Consider the following 20,333-nt stretch of genomic DNA (forward strand, 5'->3'; position numbering starts at 1 on the left):
ACGGAAGTTCTAGACGCCCAATTGAGGTATATACACCTGAAACAATTGAAACAAATCACAATATAGAGTTGGCCGATCGGATATTGAAAGTGCGAGAGATTGTAGAAGCCACAGGCATCTCAAATGAAGCAGTGGTTTCAGTTCTGAATGAACACTTGGGTATCAGAAAGCTTTCCGCAAGATGACTGGCGCGTACCCATAAACCTATATTTCATTCCCACCATTGACTCATCATCAATTTATAATTTATATTTTAAATTTCTTTGAGAAATATTAAAAAAAATTAATATCCATTTTTCAAACACTTTTCAAATTTTTGAATTTGATTTATTATTTATTTGATTTATTTATACAAAGCTTAAATGCGTTTAAGTCTTTGGGTAAAATTCATACTCAATTTCTCAATTAATAGTATTTCCTTTTTAGTAACTTAGGGACTAGTTAATTAACCACTATAATGAAAATCTTATGGCCAAATTAGAGCATGTTAGCAAACCAAATATATTTTCTTCTAGGTCTTTATAAAAAATATAATTATATCATTTATAAACATATATCTATTTCTAATAATGAACTCTATTATATCATTATTAATTTGATTCACGAGTTATTTCATTAGTTTTAAATAATATTTATATAGGGATCTAAGCATTTCATGATGTATCCATTAGCCTTTATCAAATTTAGCAAACCTAAAGCTAAATTTAATACACTTAGCAGCCTTTCTCTATAGCAATTGGAAATGTAACATTTACTAACGACTACGAAATTGTTACAAAACCCAAAAAAAGAAACAAAAGAAATGAGAATCATTTAAAGATTAAAAACATTCTTTATAAATTCGCTACGATTCCAGTTGAGTGACTCACTCGTGCTGAAGTATTTCATTTGTGGCAACATATAAGTACTGAGGCAGGCAGTTTTAGAGTCATTTGGTGGTGGTGGTGGGGTTGGTTGGTAGTAGTTTTATCATTGATTTATATACAACACGTACCTTAAATGATACTGAATACTGAAATACAACCTACACTACCGCACACAATTTTATGTGAACTGAAAAGCGAAAAAAAAACCATTTATGATTTGTATTTGTACGTATTTGTGTTCACACATAAAGATAAACGAAAAGACAGATAGACAGAACGACAGACCAAAATACTACATACATAAATAATCGTACAATCAGAGAAAATATACTTGAATCACTTAAAATAACTTACAGTTACAGTTATAATCATTTGTGGCACGAAGAAGATTAACACCAACATTATTTATATACCTACAGCATAAATAGAGTACGAGATCAGGGTTCGAAATGTTGAAATTTGAATATTTATTTAAATGATATTCAAATTGATATTTCCATATGAGAGAAATGCAGATAAACTAAAAAAGTTATTGAAAATCTTTATCGTATCTTTATTGGAAATTATTATTGCGTGTCTATTACAGAGAAAAAACAGCTTCGTGATAGCAACCGAATTTGTTGCCAATCGAATGATTCTACCTTAATCGCCGAATTTTACAGTTGTGACTACAAATCTTAGAAGGGATAAAAAATGTTGCTTCGGTTGCTTCAACCGACATTCTTCTTTATCAACCGAATTTCTTTTGATTACTCGATTGACAACAAATTCGGTTGCTATTACGAATCTGTTTTCTCTGTGTAATTTAGTCATGCTTATCATTATTGACATTTTTTTTAGATTCCTATTAACCAGTTTTGTTTTTCCACACTTTTAGTAGAGATCCATAGGAATCAGAATATCTCTACAAATACCTTAAGTTTAAACATAACGTCCAAAATTGTTCTCTGTCATCTAGAAATCTAATTATGAAAATTTGTGCAAAATTGGATAACTTTTAGAGGTTCCACAATTTTATTTGTGCAAAATTGGATTACTTTTAGAGGTTCCACAATTTTATTGAAGTTTCGTGATTTGGGTGTTTTTCCGCCAATTATAACTTCAAACGAATCAATTGCTTTCGGTGCAGGTTCCATGTGATGGTCTGGCCTGATTTCAGCAGCTCATAATTGATAGGACCCTTTTGGTACCACCAAATATAGAACATTACCTTAGCGCTATGGATATTTGGCTTTGGTGTCGATTTGGCTGGTTGACTGGGCTTTACATACGATATCCTTCACATCAGGTAATCGTAATGTATTAATTTTTCATCACAAGAAATGATTCGGTGCAAAAACGATCTCTATTTACAATAGATGGAGGCGTATATTTTGAGCGCGGCTTTTGTTTTTAATAACTTATATGTCATTTTGAAGGGTACATATCAGTCATTTATCCTCACTTAGTTATAGAATGATTGCTTTACTTCTTTAATTTGAAAAAATTTCCCCTGTTGCACACCGATTGCTCACAAAAGCAAGTGGAATATTGCATCGGATTCAACTTGCAAGAGATGGTTTTTTGGATCATAAGTGGTGATTTTGACATAAGTGAGAAAGATCGCCCATGCCAGCCAAACAATTTTGAAGGCCATGAATTGGAGGCAGTACTTCATGAAGATTTTTGTAAAACTCAACAAGAGCTTGCAAAATCATTGTCAGCTACTTAAGCAAAATTTCGTTTGCGAGTAGCAGAATTAGTCCAAAAGATATTATACGAATTGAAGCCGAGAGACCTTGAAAGACGATTTATCATGTCCGAAAAGTAGTTTTTGAACCGAATCATTACATGCGATGAAAAATGGATCCATTATGATAACTCGAAGCGTAAGAGATCGTATGTGAATACTGCCCAATCAGCCGAATATCCATCACTAAGGTAATGCTCTGCATATAGTGGGACCAAAAGGGTCCTATCTATTATGAGCTGCTGAAATCTGACTGATCATCACAGGGAAACTGTACTGAAGGCAACTGATACGTTTAACGCGGCCAGACATGAAACCGTAATATTCCATCATGTCAACGCTCGGTCACACGTTGCAATACCTTTTTAAAAAATTTATAATGAAGTGGTTGGGATGTTTGGCTTCACCTGTTTTATAGTGTGGACAATGCCGCGTCCGACTGCTATTTGCTTCGATTGATGCACAACGCTCTCTCTAATATCGCTTTGAAAAGAGTATCCAAAATTTTTCCATTCTGATCTATCCAGTGCTATTAGCTTCATTTCGTCACAAGACTTTCCAGTTGAGTTTGTTTCTGTTTCGATTTGTCTCCTCTGGGTCTGCCTATTCTTCTATTGCCTTGGGGATTCCCTTCAATTGCCATCTTGGCAATTTATGATCTGAATACGTATTGGTGTTTCACCTACTCTTTCCTACAGGTCTCTGTTTGAGATAAAATTCGTCCAAATATCTTGAGAAGTTTTCGTAATGAGCGATTAATGATAACCTGCAAGGATTGTAAGTCGCTAACTGTGCAGGATTTAGAGCCATACAACAGGACGGAATGCACGATAGATGAAAAGAGGTGGAGCTTGGTCCTCAGAAGAATTTGAGATGATTTCTATACTTTTTGCAGTACCTTATATGCTTGGTGGCCTTTTTGAAGCGATTTGCTGATATGACACTACCCAGATATATACACTATTTTACATCTTCAAGACTTACGTTGTCTATTTGAAACTTTTGGGAGTTGGTGGTATTTAAACACCAGACTTTGGTCTTTGCCATGTTAACATGGAAAACAGCATCACTTAGATCAATCAATTCATGTAGAACTCATTTGCAATGTAGCGCTTGCAAATAGCCTGCTGTTGAAGGTTATCGAAGGCTTTAGTAAAGTCTATAAATATATAATATAGAGCGGATCGAAGGCTACTCATGCATGAGTCAAGTCACAATTTGTTGGTTGCTTTATAATTACCCCAATATTGAGCTCATGGAGAAGTGCATGTGATGGAATATATTATCCTAGCACCAAGGGGATCGGCTTTAAGCCGTTCTGGGATGATGATGTCAATGTCTGTTGCTTTACCATTTCACAGTACAACATTTTTCAGTTCGTTGATTTGGGACTCAATTCTGACAATTAATTGCACGTGAAAGTAGTCCCAAAAATAAGAACTTCTGCATCATTAGTTTTGTCAATGGCCATACGAATTTTTTTGCTCAAGGTGGATTTGTTTCAGTTTTTCTATATTTTAATATCTACGGAATATCTCTTATGTGGCTGAAGCAAAGTTGTAGATATTCGAATTTATCCGAAAAAAGTGCATCCAGTGCCTTAAAAATCGCAAAAATTCCCATTTTTTTTTTTAAATTTCTTACCAGTTTTTAACCTTTTTTGCTCAATAACTGGATTAGAAATCCAATTATTTACCGATCACCATGAAATTAAGTCGTGTGATTTTTGTCTATATGACAGTTATTTGTGTTGAATTTTGTATGTAAACATAATTTTTTAGAGATTTATGCAATTGAAAGTGATTTTCGGAAGCGGGTCTTATATGGGAGCTATGACTAATTATGGACCGATCACACGACCTAATTTCATGGTGATCAAATCAGTTATTGAGCAAAAAAGATGAAAAAGTGGTAAAAAATTTTAAAAAATGGTTTGCTTCAGCCACAAAAGAGATATTCCGTAGGTTATACCGAGATACAACTGTGTTAAAAAAAAATCGTATGACCATCAGAGACCAGCGCCCACTAAATTTCGCGGCGGCGGCGGCTGACTCCAAAAAAGGTCGGCGGCTAGCCGGCTGTCAGCCGACTAAAGAGTAACTACTCAAATTCTAAAAAAATTAAAATTGAAAAAGTGAAATTCTGAAAATTTTATGAAATTACTAAGGAACTTTTACCATAAACGGCGGCTATGTTCCAGCGAAAAAAAATTCGGCTTTGAAAATTTATAGGCGGCTCGGCTCAGCCGGCTTACAGCCGTTCGGTGCAAGTCTCTGATGGCCATTAAATTATTACGGCAGCCAACTTGACAAAACTAATGATGCAGGATTTCTTATTTTTGGGACTACTTTCACGTGCAGAATTGAGTCCCAAAATCATGTGTTGTACTGTGTTATTGAATATTGTATGACCATAGGATTCTTAAGGTGTATCTAGTTTCAACAAATCTGTTACGGATATAGTCCGATGACTTGTCGAAAATTTTTCTTCCTACCTATATTTTTATTAAAGGACCTATAAAGAAAATTTTGGTTCGAATACGGTGTTTCAAACCCTGATCATTTCATTACAATAATAATGATTATTATTGTTGTTGTTAAACGAACGAGAAAAAAACAACAACAAGCAACAAAACCAAAAGTAAGTAAACGAACAAATAAGTATCATAACCGAATCGGTATATAACAATGAATAAAGTCCTTATAGAACACACACTCACAAATCCAGACACTCACAGATATTGAAATTTAAATACCACTACAAAGGCAAACCTAGAAACATTTACACATGAAATACAAAACCAAAAAAATTAAATAAAAAAGAATCTACCAACACACATACATACAACATATAAGCAAAAATATTAAATATAACAAATTTGTATTATTTTTTTCTTATGAACAAATAAAGAGCAGAAAAAAGTGAATAAAACGAGAAGAATAAAAGAATAAATACGAAATCATGTAAAATCAGGATTCAGGATACCACAATAGAGTGGTCGTAATAGTGGTGGTGGCTTTTGTTGTTTTTGTATGTGTGCTTGAGTGCGAGTGTGAAATTGCGAATGTATCTGTATGTTTGTATATGTGTAAATGGTTTACTTATAGTTAACTGGTTTGGTTTTGATTGCTTATTGCAAGGGCAATCGGAAAAGTAATTTTAAAGTTTGTTTTTGACAAATAACGCTACTAAGTACACTGTTGTTTCAAACTCAAGCATATCAAAGTTTTGATTTCAATAGCTGTTTCAATAGCACAGATCGAGATTAATAATAACACCAGATTACGAGGATTTTCTGCATGATGGAAAACATATATGGATTTGTTATTTTAGGCAGTCTACCTTCGGTGCAAATATTGAAAAAATGTAGGGCGTAAAAATTTTGTGATATTTATTACTTAAGAAAAATATCATTAAAATTGAAACAACAAATTCAAAATTAACGGTGTTAAGTTGTTTTTATAAATATTTTCATTTATTGCCCTCACTACACAGCAAGAACAGTCATTTTCAGGTGCCAAAAACCTTGATAGTTTTAAACAAGTATGGTCGGTCAAGCCCAACTATAGAATACCCTACATTAAGTAAATGAGCAGCAACATTTTTCCTTTAAAATTTCAATAATTTATATTCGTGAGTGATTTTCGAAATGGGCCTTATATGGGAACTATGACCAATTATGGACTTATCAGCAAGAAATTACGTCGTACGATTTATGTCTATATGAAAGTTATTTCTGTTGAATTTTATGTGTATACCAAAATTTTTAAGAGATTTATGTATGTTCGTTAAAGTGATTTTCGGAAGCGGGTCTTATTTGGGAGCTATGACTAATTGTGGACAGATTATAATACAATTTGGTGATATGCATTTCGTATATATAAAACTTATTTGGAGCAAAATTTGTGATAATACCTATATAAATTAATCATTTATGACTGATAAAGTGCAATTTCGGGAGGTCATTTGTGTGGGGTCTAGGTGAAATAATGAACCGATTTTCAGCCTGAAGTATATCCACTTCAACCAATATCCGATTTTCTGATTGACGAATCGACGAATCAAAATACGTCATCGTTGTTCGGAACATCAATTAGAGAACTTGAAGTGGATTTATCTTCAAAAGATGACAAAGGCAATACATCGCGAGAGTTATTAGCAGCTATAGCTGAAATAGAGAGCTTTAAACCTATGAGACTGGACGTAGATGCCGATTTGTTGCAATATTAGGAAGAGAAAAAGGATACTTTTGCAATTTTTAAATAAATTGGTTCATATTGTCTATGCACTGCCGGCTAAACGGCTTTTTGTTGAAAGAGCATTTTCTGCTTTGCGTATTTTGTTGACTGAGAAAAGGTGCAACTTGGCGGACAATGCGTATGCTAAAACATTGATTGTGAAACAAAATTCTTCATAATTAAAAACACACAATAAAAAACATCAATCTCATACCAAGCTTATTTTTTGCTACTTTAAAGGTTAAATTCAATGTATGTACGAAGGTGGCGAAAGAAACTTCTTTTGAGTTATGAGCAATGAAAAAAATATATTCTTTAGAATAACTCTTATTAGGCAACTTAAAAACATAAAAATCAAAAATAAAAGTTGTGAGCAACATAAAAAAATATAAATCGAAAATAAAAGTTATGAGCAACGTAAAAAAATATATATTATGAATAACACTTATTAGGCAACGTAAAAAAATATAAATTGAAAATAAAAGTTATGAGCAACGAAAAAAAATATTTATTATGAATAACTCTTATTTGAAAACGTAAAAATTATTCATTGATTTATGCCTAACTTTTTCATTCTCAAAAAATTTAATAACAGTTATTTTTGGTTTCTGGTTTAAACACATTTTTGTTGTTTTTCAAACAAAAAAGTTTTAAACTAATAAAACTTTTTGAACTATTTTGATTGTTTTATCATAAAATAACTCTTTTTTTGTTTGAAGCACAACAACAATTTGTTTTAACTATCATAATATATTAGGACCTTATGACAATATAACTTAATAGCAGACCGTTTGAATCCCTCAAATGTTTGTATTTACTTTTGGTAAAATAAAATACTGTAAATAAAAACTGTAATCCAACAAAATGGACAGTTGCAATTTTGGGAGACATTTGAAATAGCATCTGCCATTAGCTTCATATCATATTAACTGCATATTTTGAGATGTAGGAATAAAAACAATGCTTGTAGCTTTCTCATTTTATGTTGAAATCCCTTTTAAGAGTTTTGGATGAAATAAAAACTGTATTTGAATACGAAATATATTCTTGTTTATTTGTTTTCTCGGAAAGTATTTTCAAACACCATTAGAAATGTAGAGAAAAATAGAACAATATTTTTTAACTTACTAACATACAACATAAGTTTCATAAATTTTACGGAAAGAAGATCTTATTAAGCTCATTGCAGAGGTATTATCGCCTCATAATATTCCTGCAAGATCTTCGCATTCGTCCCTAATTATATTCAGAGCCTTTTACTCCTTATACAATTCTTTTTCGTTCTTGTGGTTGTGTTCAACATAATTCTTGGCAAGTAAGCAGTTATCATACTCACTCTTGCCTTGCAAGTTTTATTCCTGTACTCTTATTTACTTGTACTATTTTGTGCCGATTTTTTTTGACATTATGAACCACAAAAAGTCATTCTGAACCCAGTTTCAATTTCAAAATTAATTTTTTTTCTTTACAACTTTCTTTACACTGATATCACATTTTTTTTTGGTGAATGATAAATACAAGATGTTAATATATTGGAACATAATTTACAGATTAATTTACGTTTTCTTTATAAATTAAAAAATAAAATTATCCCCCAAAATTTATATTGGGGACTTATTTCATAATGATTTCATAATGATGAAATAATCCCCCAATTAAAAAAATGAAATAATACCCCAAAAAATTAAATAACTCCCCAAAAATCTTTGTTGTTGCTCTCTGTACTAATTTTTGGGGGGTTATTTCATTTTATTTTTGGGGGATTATTTCGTGGGGGTTATTTCATGAAGTCCCATTTATATATGCTTGTACTTAGTCCACATTTTTAACCAAACATCATACGACATGAAAAAAAAAATGCAGTTTTTTCAAATCACAAATTTGAAGAGCCATATCTTTGGAATTAAATTTAATTTAATTTTTTTAGCAATTTTTTTAATTGCAAAACTCGATTTTTCTATTTAGGCCATGCTCACAACACCGTGCGGCAGGTGTAGTATGCCACCCTCTTAATCTTATGCTGAGTATGTTGCCCTCTAAATCCTATGTTAAGTATTCAGTTTTCATGATAATTTAGAGTCCAGGATAATACCTATATATTTTGCATTATTTGAAAGGTGGATTTGGCTTGGATTCACTCCAAGACTATTTTCCATGGCCCAGTTGTCGAGCAATCCTAAAGCAGTGGACTTAATATCACTTATTACCTCCGGAAACAATTCTAATACGAGTATTACTATATTGACCGCATAAGCGACAACTTTTCTCCCTATTCTGTCTAGACCAATGAGAATCGATTTACTAAAAAATTTACTCAGAATAGTGGAGACATCACCCGTCCCTGAGGTGTGCCTCGTCAAACATGCTTGGACTTTATGCTACTATCAAGATTCGCTGATATATTCTTCAATATCTAGGTTAGTAAGAGCTTGTTGAATTGCAAGAGTTGTTACATTATTGAAAGCAAGAGTAGTTACATCATATAATCAGGAAGGCTGCATTGTGTATTGTTTAAATTCGAGAGATCTCTCTGTAGAGCGACCCTTAAGTTAGGCGTGCTGACTATTAGGACGAAAGTCCTTCGCAATCTCATTACTTATTTTGCCAATCTTGGGAATAAAAATGAACCTAACCCTCCTCCAGTTAACCGGAACATGGTTGAGTTAGAGACAATATTCTATGAAGCCAGGGAATGACATGCCTTTTTCCACTTTGCAGCATCTTTGGAAATATACCTCCGGCCCAGGTGACTTGAATGGTGAAGAACTACCAATCGCCCACTATCCTATCATAGGAGATATAAACAGAGGATACATTCACTCTTCATATCAGTAACAACATTCTTGCAGCCTGGGTAGTGTCAAATGCCTCTGCTGAGGATTCGGACCAGGAATCATCATTACTTTTAATATATTTAGGATTGGATTGTCCCTTGGCTAGAATTCAGCTAAGTCTTGCAGAGTCCTTTGTGTTATCTGTATATTCACAGAAGCTTCTCCATGAGTTTCTTTTTGCGATTACTATAGCATTCTTGTAAGATATTAATTTCTAAAGGTATGATTGCCACGATTAACTATCTAATGTTAAAGGCCCTATGTGTTTCCCTACGTAGCTTAGATAGTTCCGAATTCCAACATCGAGAGAGGATTTTCTTAGCCTTAGTGACTGGGCAGGAAACTTTGAAAGCTTTGAAAACAGTTTTCCTCTATTTTTACGAGACCAGAGATCAAATCTTCAACAACTGGCATTTTCTTAAGTTTATGTCTAAGGATCCCATTAAATTTGAATCAACTGGTCCTTCTTGGGTTCCTATATTGTATTTGCTCTGACAAGTTCTGAAGTCTAATTTCGAAGAGAATCTAACTATGGCAGATAACGACCTATTATTGGATAGCTTCCACCTATCTACTGATACTTTAGACCTATCTTTAAAGAGTGTAATATTTAACACTACCTTCCATCTATTATAGCTTTTCCAAGTGCGTACAGAATTACATATACTTAGTTTATTGGAATTAATGAAAGTAAGTAAAGACTCTTAAAGACCCTTTCATTGATTTCACTGCTACCCCAGATTGAATGCCTGGCATTGGTATCACAACCCAGGATAATGTCGTACGATGCCTCAACAGAGGACAGTAGAGCACTTACATCAGCTGGAGGAGCTGTATTCTCATGTGCCATGTAACTTTAGGCAATCATAAAGCTTCTATTATACGGTAGCTCGACCTTTGCTACTGTTAGGTCCGCTGAGCTAGGCTGCGTAAAAAGAAAAATGTTAATAAATTTCTTAGCAATAAGACATGATCTTGGCCTACCATTACTACTTGCATACATAATGTTGTACACTGAGAACGGGAACCCCTTCACGTCAGAGTCAGAAGCCCAGGGTTCTTGCACCAATCCAATGTCCAGATCCTCTTCGGCTAAGAGTACCCGAAGGTTATCTGTAGCACATTTTCTGTATTTATAGGGGGTTGAGATAGTTTCATCTCTGTTTGCTGTTTCAACCTCATCCGCTTCACCGCTCCCTGTTTCTGTGGGACGGAACACCTTCACCTTAGCGTCCCGCACCCCGAAGAACAGCTTAAAACCCGGCTTCTCCAGCTCGATTGAACCAGATTCAGTGATGACTAGAATTAGGCATGTGAGACCATCCCCTTGTTCGGTGCGAATGATGGATGGACCAGTCATCCATATTAATGTTGGGGTTTTGCAGCTTTAAACACTCCAACATCTTGTGCGCATCGGTTGTCATTTATGGTAATTAGATTCGTACACGCGGTCTCATAGGAATTTCTTGAGCAGGGATCTGTTTAGGACTTAAACCTTCCATGCATCATTGATCTTTACGATGCATTTGCTAAGAAAGTCCAAGAATTTGATCACCCAGAGTCAAAACAAGGTGCCGCACTAGTCCTATTAGCGAGCAAGTTTTCCATAACGAGCTCGATAGCACCCCATTCTGTTTTCACATCAATGATACCGTCTTTTCCAGTCACCAGACCCACTAAAAGATGGTCTTTCACCACATCGTTGAAGAATCGTTGTTTTTGCGGGTCCCGAAGCGGCTTTTTTGTCGGCAACCCTTCACATTTTAGGCGATTTTTCTCCCTCTGTCTGAGAGCGATTGCTCTCTGTCAAATTAATTAATATAAAAACAATATGAATAAATTCAATCAGGGAGTTTATGTTTGAAAGTTCAAGAATTAGTGGTATTGTTTTAAAATAACTGTTCAGTATCTCCTCGTATTTTCAGTAGTTCAGTCTGTGTTTGGTAGCTGGTGTTCTAGGTTGCTTTTTATTTAACATCACCACTGCCATTGTTTGTGTGCTTGTGTGTGTATTTGTGTTTAATGTTTGTCTATGTGTGCAAGTTGTTGACATTGTATGACGACGTCAACAACTAAAAACTAAAGCTGCCACAAAAACACACACACAAAGACACGCATTTACCCATCTTTGGTCGGATGCTAAAGTTGCTCTGCTTTGCTATTGCTAAAGAGCTGCTGTGCTGGTGGTAGAATAATAGAATTCAACACAAAACTCAATGGAATAATAACAAACGCCGCCGGTGTTAATGTTGGTTGTATTGTTGTAATTCATTTGCTAAAGACCAAAGGACGACGATGAAGAAACAAATTTTAAAACCAAACAACAACGACTAAAAACATGCAGCAGAAACAAAGTGTGTGTAAATAATTTTGTGGTTTTGCGTTAAATAATTAATGACAAACACCAATAAAGGAAACAAATAAACCAAAAAAATATATAAAACAGCAACAACAACAAAAAAGTAAAAGTGTTTAAGTGAAATTTATAAATAAATAATCAATTTATAAAACAATTAACAAACAAAAAGGAATATTTAAGCAACAAAATAAAGTTGAAATTTAAATAGAAAATAACTAAAATAAATTAATGAATTGATTTTATAAAGCAAAAAGGTAAGTAAATAAAACTTTTCTAAAAATAAAAGAAAATTATTAAATTTCTTATAAAATTTAATAATAATTTTCTCATAGTTAATACTTTACATCCTTTATAAACATGTCTCCTGTTCATTTCCTTTTACCACCATATTCTCATTATTATGCTTTCAACTATTTTCGTTAATGGCGCCATCTGTTTAAGAAGTCATTAAACTCACGATGTTTTGCTACTGAACAATAGATGGCGCCATAAATGTAAATGTTACTCTGACAACACATGTTATGATTTTTATGTTAACGAGGGTGGTTTTCCTCCGCTTTATTTAAAATCATAACAGTTGTTGAAGTATTGTGTTTTATTCCCTTTTTGTGGCGCAAATAATATTTAAATCCATAAACAAGTGTCAAATGGTTATTGTTAAGCGATTTTTTTCCACCATCGTTTATTGAACATATGAAATATTTTTCGTACTTAATGTTTCATAAAATTGAGTTTCAGTTTTTAAGGGATGATCTCATTTATTTGTGTAATATTTTACGAGTTTTGTTATTATTTATGAGGTTTTAATGTATTAAATGCTTAAGAGTTTATACCAGTTTAAATAGTTTTATTTACAAGTTCGGATGTGTTTTTTTTTTTGTTAAAGAGAAAGAAAATATTTTGTTTATTTTAATAAAAGGCTGATATTAAAAGGTATTAAAAATAGTTTAAACAAATGAAATATATTTGGATCTAGTTATTAATTATTTTGGAAGTAAGACCACAATGAGTTTTTGCTATATTATACAGATTTTTTGCACCTGATATTGTCAGACTATTTATTGACGTCATGTCCCTACCGTCAATATTATGAAGGCGTTGTGGTATTCAAGTACTGATCGGCATTAAAAGAATAGTTTGTTCTATATTTAGTCTTCCGTGGGTCTTGTGAATAAATGATTTACTATTAACTCTACCATGAAAGTCTACACGGCTCATCTTTTGAGGCCAAGAACGAATCATGCCAATTTCGGATACCCTGTTCCAAAGTGAAGCGTATCCCAGAGAAAGCATTATGCATAGATCAAAACAAAAAGTAGTCGGACGGGCACGGTCTAGACTATAATGCGGGTGAATAAAAACTTCCCAACCACTTCATTCTCAATACTTTTTAAAAGGTATCAACATGTGGCCAATGCTCATTTCAAACGAATCTGTTGTGTTCGATACATTCTCCTGTGATGGTCTGATCAGATTTCAGCTCCCACGAAATATAGGGAATTACCTTAGCGCAAGGTCAGGGCTATAAATTGGGTGAAGCAAAACCTGCCAACCACTTCATTCTAAATACTTTTTAACAGGTATTGCAACATGCGGACGAGCGTTGTCATGATGGAATATTACGGTTTCATGTCCGGCCGCATATTCTGCACGTTTTTCGGCCAATGCTCGCTTCAATGAAATTAGTTGCGTTTGGTGGAAGTTCCCTGGGATGATCTTGCCAGATTTCAGCAGCTCGTAATAGATAGGACCATTTTGGTATCACCACACAGACAAAACAGATTCGTAATAGTAACCGAATTTGTTGCCAATCGAGTGATTCTGCCTTAGTGACCGAATTTTACAGTTGTAGCTACAAAGTTTTAGAAGTGGTAACAAAAGTTTGGTTACTTCAACCGAATTTCTTTCTTTATCCACTGATATTCTGTTGCTAAAATCAAAAAATTCTATGTGTGCAACCGAATCATTCGATTGACAACAAATTCGGTTGCTATTACGAATCGGTTTTCTCTGTGCAAGTAGAGAGCATTACCTTAGCGCCATGGATATTTGTCTTTGGTGTCGATTCGGATGGTTGGCCGGGCTTCACATACTATTTCCTATGCTTCGGGTTATTGCAATGGATCCATTTTTCATCGCAAGTAATGATTTGGTGCAAAAATTTACTTTTATATTTTCTGCTGCATGAAAACATTTTTAAATTACTGCTTGCTGCTCCTAACGATTTTGCAAGGTCATGATGAGATCGACAACAATCTTCACGGAGTAGTGTCTCCAATGCTTGGTATTTCAAACTTTTTTGGGTGGACTGGGTGATATTTGTGTTTCGCATCAAAATTACCACTTCATACACTTAATAACAAATTTATGCTTCACTATGCTTATCTCTTTGGGCAACTTAAATGGAATTTATGAAATTTAGCTCCAAAAAAATCTCACCCAACCTTAAAATTTGTGAATTCAGAGACCACGAATCTATAGAAAAAGGACAGCAATTAATATTCTCCACCTAGATATGAATTTGGAATCACAGTGCTACGGAAATATTGCAGTATAATTCTACACGAACTGTCTAGGAGAGTCATAGAAGTTTTTACATCGAGAATACCAGTACAAAGAGAAGGTGTGTGAATGTCGTCGATCTATGAATTTTAAGAACATTATGCCTGATCAATTGCTGAATTTAGTAGAGGCGTCAAGTGTTCTGTTCTAGGGCTAAGTTTACTTTATGTGGTTAAATCACATAAACAATGACTACTCTAAAAGTTGTCTGGATGTGGGAGAGGAGTTTCTTTGAAACTACATTGACCCAGCGAACGGTAGCTTGATTTTTCGTACGTTAAGACTCGGAACGTTCGGATGTAACACTGATATAGCATTTTCTTTCTCATGGCCTAGCATACTCTTGCAGTAGCTCGGCAGATATACTTAATAAATGTATTTATAATATTCTCAACTATTATATATATTAAACTCTCCGATTTATTATGAACTAATGTAGTACTAACAGCCTAGGTTTCATAAAACGGTATTAGAAATATTTCTTTCAATCTGATCTTCTTACTATTTACACCCAACTATATCCGATCGAAAATGAAACGGGAGCTTCGCGACCGGAGATGTCAAAGATGCATATCGGTAACAGTATAGAATTCCTGGAGCCTTGTCGCAATGTGGATTGTCATTTACTGTTCTTTGGAATATACAATTTAATGGGTTCTGCTTAAATTAGGGAACACATTACTGATACCAACTGGGTTTTACGTAATACACGTCTCTCCAAATGTACTCAACCACTCAGCAATGCAAATATATTATTTAGACGTACGTTACGCATTTGGAATACACTTTCTGCAACAACTTTGAAATCGAATATTCACAAACACTTTTCTCTATCCTCCTTCGATATCCTATTGTTCTAGCTGCAAAACAATGTACTAAAATAACAGGTCCTGTTCCAAAAAAATTCCATACAAATCTTCAAAATAAAACAAGTAAGAAAGTATGGTCGGTCAAGCCCGACCATATAATACCCTACACCAAGTAAATGACATTTTTCTTTTAAAATTTTAATAATTTATATTTTTGAGTGATTTTTGGAAGTGAGCCTTATATGGGAGCTATGACCAATTATGGACCGATCACCTTGAAATTAGGTCGTGTGATTTATTTCTATATGAAAGTTATTTATATTGAATTTTGTGTATATACCAACATTTTTAAGAGATTTATGCACGTTAAAGTGATTTTCGGAAGCGGGTCTATATGGAAGCTATTACTAATTATGGACCGATCGTAACGAAATTTGGTGACATGAATTTTGTATATATGAAACTTATTTGGAGCGAAACCTTTGTAGATACATATATAAATTAAACATTTATGGCCGATAAAGTCCAATTTCGAGAGGATATTTGTATGGGGGCTAGGTGAAATAATGGACCGATTTCAGCCAGTTTCAACAGGCTTGATTCTGGCCGAAAAAATTATATGTATTAAATCTTATCGAAATATCTTCAGAATTGCGACCTGTACTCTGCGCACAAGGTTTACATGGACAGCCATCCAACCAGCCAGCCAGACGGACGGACATCGTTTATTCGACTCAGAAAGTGATTCTAAGTCGATCGGTATACTTTAAGGTGGGTGTTAGACCAATATTTTTGGGCGTTACAAACATCTGCACAAACGCATTATACCCTCCCCACTATGGTGGTATAGGGCATAATTAACTGTTGATTACTTAGATCCTATAAAACATATTTCAAGGTTACACCCTTGAAATTAATGAAAAAATAGTTTCGAAAGAATTTCGTATCGTGATTAATCATTTTCCAGATACGAAAAAATCTATCGTTCCATTCTATATATTGCACTCTATGAGAATCATAGAATTCCATTAGTATTGAGTAGAAGGATTTTTAATTGGGCACGTTTTTTCAGTCCTTGAACTTAATTGGATATTTCCTGTCTTTTGAATGTTCCTTGATCTCTTGTATTGTGATAGATTGATGATTTACTCAAAATATTAATATTTGTAGTAATTATCTTCAATCACAGTTTTAGAGATATCGTAGTGCTTCATTGTGATCAATAGTAATTTGTTTCAACTTTCAACAATGTAAACTTTGTGCGCAAAGTACAGGTCGAAATTTTGTAGTTGTTTTGATCAGATCTGGCACATGCATTTATTTCTGCCTACGTTCCAGTTATTCACATATCACCAATACAAATGTCCTCCCGGAGTAGGACTTTATCGGTCATAAATGTTTCATTTATATAGGTATCTACACAAATTTTGTTCCAAATAAGTTTTATGTATGTGGAAGTCATATCACTTAATTTTGTCACGATCGATCCATAATTAGCTCCCATATAATACCCACTTTCGAAAATCACTTTATCGAGAATAAATCTCTTATTATTAGTCTCATATATACATCGGAGGACCTAAATTCATGATCATAGCTCTCATATAAAGCCCACTAACTAAAATCATTTTAATGAGCATAAATCTCTTCAAAATGTTGGAATCTAAAAATGATTTAACATACATAAGTTTCATATAAAAATAAATCACACGACTTGACCGTCCATACTTTCCTACTTGTTCTATATTGCAAAACTGGACTTAAAGTAACTTCCTTGCTAGACGTTATAGGGCAGACTTCTCATTTGCCAACCTACTAAAACGAAATATATATAGCTCATGTATAGGCATGCTCTAACCATGCTGTTTTCAGGTAATAATGAAAGACTTTGATAATCTCATTTGAAAATCGGTGAAAAATCCAGATGATATCGAGTCTAACCCAATTTGTTGTGAAGAGCATTTGAGTTCGAATTTGTGTGAGCATTGTAATCTCTTTAATGAGTTTTCAAAATTAATATCCTAAAAGGCTCTCTTACTTTACAGTTTATTTGGAATGTTTTTGTAAGCGTTTATTTTCAGCAGATATAAAGTAAGCTTCCTAGGATGTAAATTTTCTTCTGGTATACGAAAAATACAGAATTATTTCAACATTCGAAGAAAAGCAATTCTTTGTCTGTCTTCAAAAAAAATATTCAGTTATCTAAAATAATATTTGTTCATTTCCTTCTATATTTCAGACTCAAATAAAAACTATGGATCATCCTAATCTCCCCTTTGGCTTTGCCCTACCCGGACACACTCATCCACCCATACCACCAACTGCAAATATGCTGGGTCCCCATCCCAGTGGTCATCCAGGACCAACATCTAGTCCACCACAAAGTGTGCCCGGCAGAAGAACTCCCTTGGGCTCAGTGGGCCTGGGAGGTTTCTATGCTCAAAGTTTGGGAATGCTGCCGCCAGGAGATGAAAATAAACCAGATTCGGGAGTGGGTGCGGCAATGGATAAAGCAAGTCCTAATTTAATGTTGGCAGCCTCAACAAGTGGTAGTGGTAGTGGAACGGTGCCTTCATCCGTAACGGGGCTAGGAGCCTCTAGTAGTGGGGGTGGGGCCAGCAGCAGCTCGGGAGGAGCTGGTGGCGGGGGAAAACATAAGAATAGACAAGGAAAAACTGTGAGATTAAATATAAATGCAAGGTGAGTTTTATTTATGATTTGCCTACTAATTTTAGTTTTAATATAAAATTTTTTTATCAAAACAGGGAACGCCGCCGAATGCACGATTTAAACGATGCCTTAGATGAACTGCGCAATGTGATACCTTATGCTCATTCGCCCTCGGTGCGCAAACTTTCGAAAATTGCCACACTACTGCTGGCCAAAAACTATATACTTATGCAACAGAATGCCATAGAGGAATTAAGAAGGTACGATTGCATTTACTTAATGATAATTTAATAAAATTTATTAACTTTTTGTGATTTTTTTTAAATTTTAGACTTTTAGCTTATATACAAAGCACCACGGGAGCCGCTCCTTTGGATTTGGCTTCATTTCCAGCAGCTGCTAAGCTTCAAGCTTTGCTGCAGAGTGCGGGCAGTGAATTCAATGATCCTCATGATAGTAGTTGTTAAAATTAAGATTTTTCAAAGTTCTTAAGGGCAGTTTTTGTCAAATTAGTATAATTTTTATTATTTACAAGAGATCGGTAGAGTGATGATGTTAGAGTTCTGAAGAGGTTTATGGAATTTTATAGTTTTAAAGGGGAATATTCATAATTTGTTTGCAACTTGCTTAAAAGTTCTAAATTACTCGCTTGAGTTTATAAAGGTATTATTGAATTTATCAAATATTTGACGAACTAAATATTTTCTGGTCATGTTTAGATATGTGTCATTCTTTTAAAGCAACAAATTATTTCATTAGCAAGTTATTATTTGAAGCAACAAATTGTTACTCTATTATATTTTGAAGTTGTTTACTCTTGCAAACTGTATGCAAAATCAAACAAACATTTACGTGTTTCGTCATATATTTGTACAACCTCAACGTATTTTTTCTTAAATTAATATTTGCCCTAAGTTATATCACGTATAGGTCATGATTTATTTCGTAATGACACGCTTCGTTTCTTTGAATATTTTCAGATTAGCACGTAGCAAAATATGCCATAAAATCCCCCTAAATTGATAAATTCATTACTAAAAATTATTTAAACTCATTTCGATTAATAGACCTAATTAAACTAATGAATTAAAAACAATTTATAGTTTGTGTAATCATAACAAAATCTTATATTTAAAAAGATGAAATTGCATCAGATTGTACTAATATTTATTTAGAAAAAAATTTTGTCTCACCAAATAAAATTGTTTTTGAAATATTTTATATTTCAATGCAAAATAATTGAAAAAAACTACGTTGATAAATAATAAAAAATAAAAACTATAAACACTTCGGGGAAGTACGCTACTTTCCATTTCTAACATACAAAACAATTGGCCTTGCAGTAGAAAGCGAGTCTTTTTCAAAAGCAAAATGATAATAGAATAGTTGATGAATTAGTTGAAGAAGATCCAAAATATAAGCTTTTGCTGCCTATTATTTTATCTAAGAATTAAAGTTAAATGTTCCAAATGACTGCTGGCTTTTTTATATTTGAATCCTTATTAATTTACTCTACTGCCAGCAAGACAAAGTAAAAAAGTTAAGTTCTTTATATGGACCCATTTAAAATCGAGTCATTTCTACTGATCTCTTTAAAATCCGCACACTTAAAATTGTATTATAAGTATTTCTTATTAACTTTCCCCTTTAACCTTAGTATTAAATCAGCATTAAAATGAAAAGCAATTTACGTGTCAATTTACGTGTCAATTTTGTGTAATTTTTAATCCTTAAACAAGCAAAAAAATCTAGTCAGTTTTAAACCACTTATAATATTATAGTAACTTCTTTAAGTGATATTTTTATTTGTATAAATATTAAGCCAAAAAAAGAAAGCCAAAGAATTATTTATTAATATTTTATTATTTACGATGAGTATTAAATTAGTTTTTAAGTTATATATACTATATAAAAATTTTGAATTAAAACGATACAAATGATGAAAAAATATAAGCAATAAATTAAATAAAATCTATAAAATACTAAAAAAAAAATGTGTTAAAAGTTAAGACAGTTCATCGCCCAAGTAACAAGGAAAATCGTATTCTAGTGATCAAAATAAGAAACTTTGCCCAAGGAACCATACCTCTACAATGAAATCTGATGTTCCTTATTTTGATCCAAAAGTCTAATTTTCAATATTATTACCCACCCTACTCCAGTTCTTTGATAATAGCGGATCCAAATATTTCCCGATTTTCTCCATTTTTCTTTGTTTGACTATTATTTAAAAAAATGACTAAGTTCAAATTATATAGATACATTT

At 33.4% G+C, this 20,333-nt stretch overlaps 1 protein-coding gene across 1 annotated transcript; it reads left to right on the top strand.

Moving 5' to 3' along the window:
• Positions 1–11,811: 11,811 nt before the first annotated feature.
• On the top strand, positions 11,812–18,598 carry Oli (Olig family). The gene is made up of 4 exons (XM_065501441.1): positions 11,812–12,280; positions 17,637–18,097; positions 18,163–18,327; positions 18,399–18,598. The coding sequence occupies exons 2-4, from the start codon at positions 17,652–17,654 to the stop codon at positions 18,532–18,534; spliced, it is 747 nt and encodes a 248-aa protein (XP_065357513.1). The 5' UTR covers positions 11,812–12,280; positions 17,637–17,651; the 3' UTR covers positions 18,535–18,598.
• The last annotated feature ends 1,735 nt before the right edge of the window (positions 18,599–20,333 follow it).

This window comes from Calliphora vicina, chromosome 2 (genome assembly GCF_958450345.1).
Source record: "Calliphora vicina chromosome 2, idCalVici1.1, whole genome shotgun sequence".
Lineage (NCBI taxonomy): Eukaryota > Metazoa > Arthropoda > Insecta > Diptera > Calliphoridae > Calliphora > Calliphora vicina.

Excerpts from the sequence above, each read along its gene's own strand:
- Oli (XM_065501441.1), top strand. The coding sequence starts at position 17,652 with ATGGATCATCCTAATCTCCCCTTTGGCTTTGCCCTACCCGGACACACT. Across the intron at positions 18,098-18,162 it reads AGATTAAATATAAATGCAAG|GGAACGCCGCCGAATGCACG; the intron begins GTGAGTTTTATT and ends TTATCAAAACAG. Across the intron at positions 18,328-18,398 it reads GCCATAGAGGAATTAAGAAG|ACTTTTAGCTTATATACAAA; the intron begins GTACGATTGCAT and ends TTTAAATTTTAG.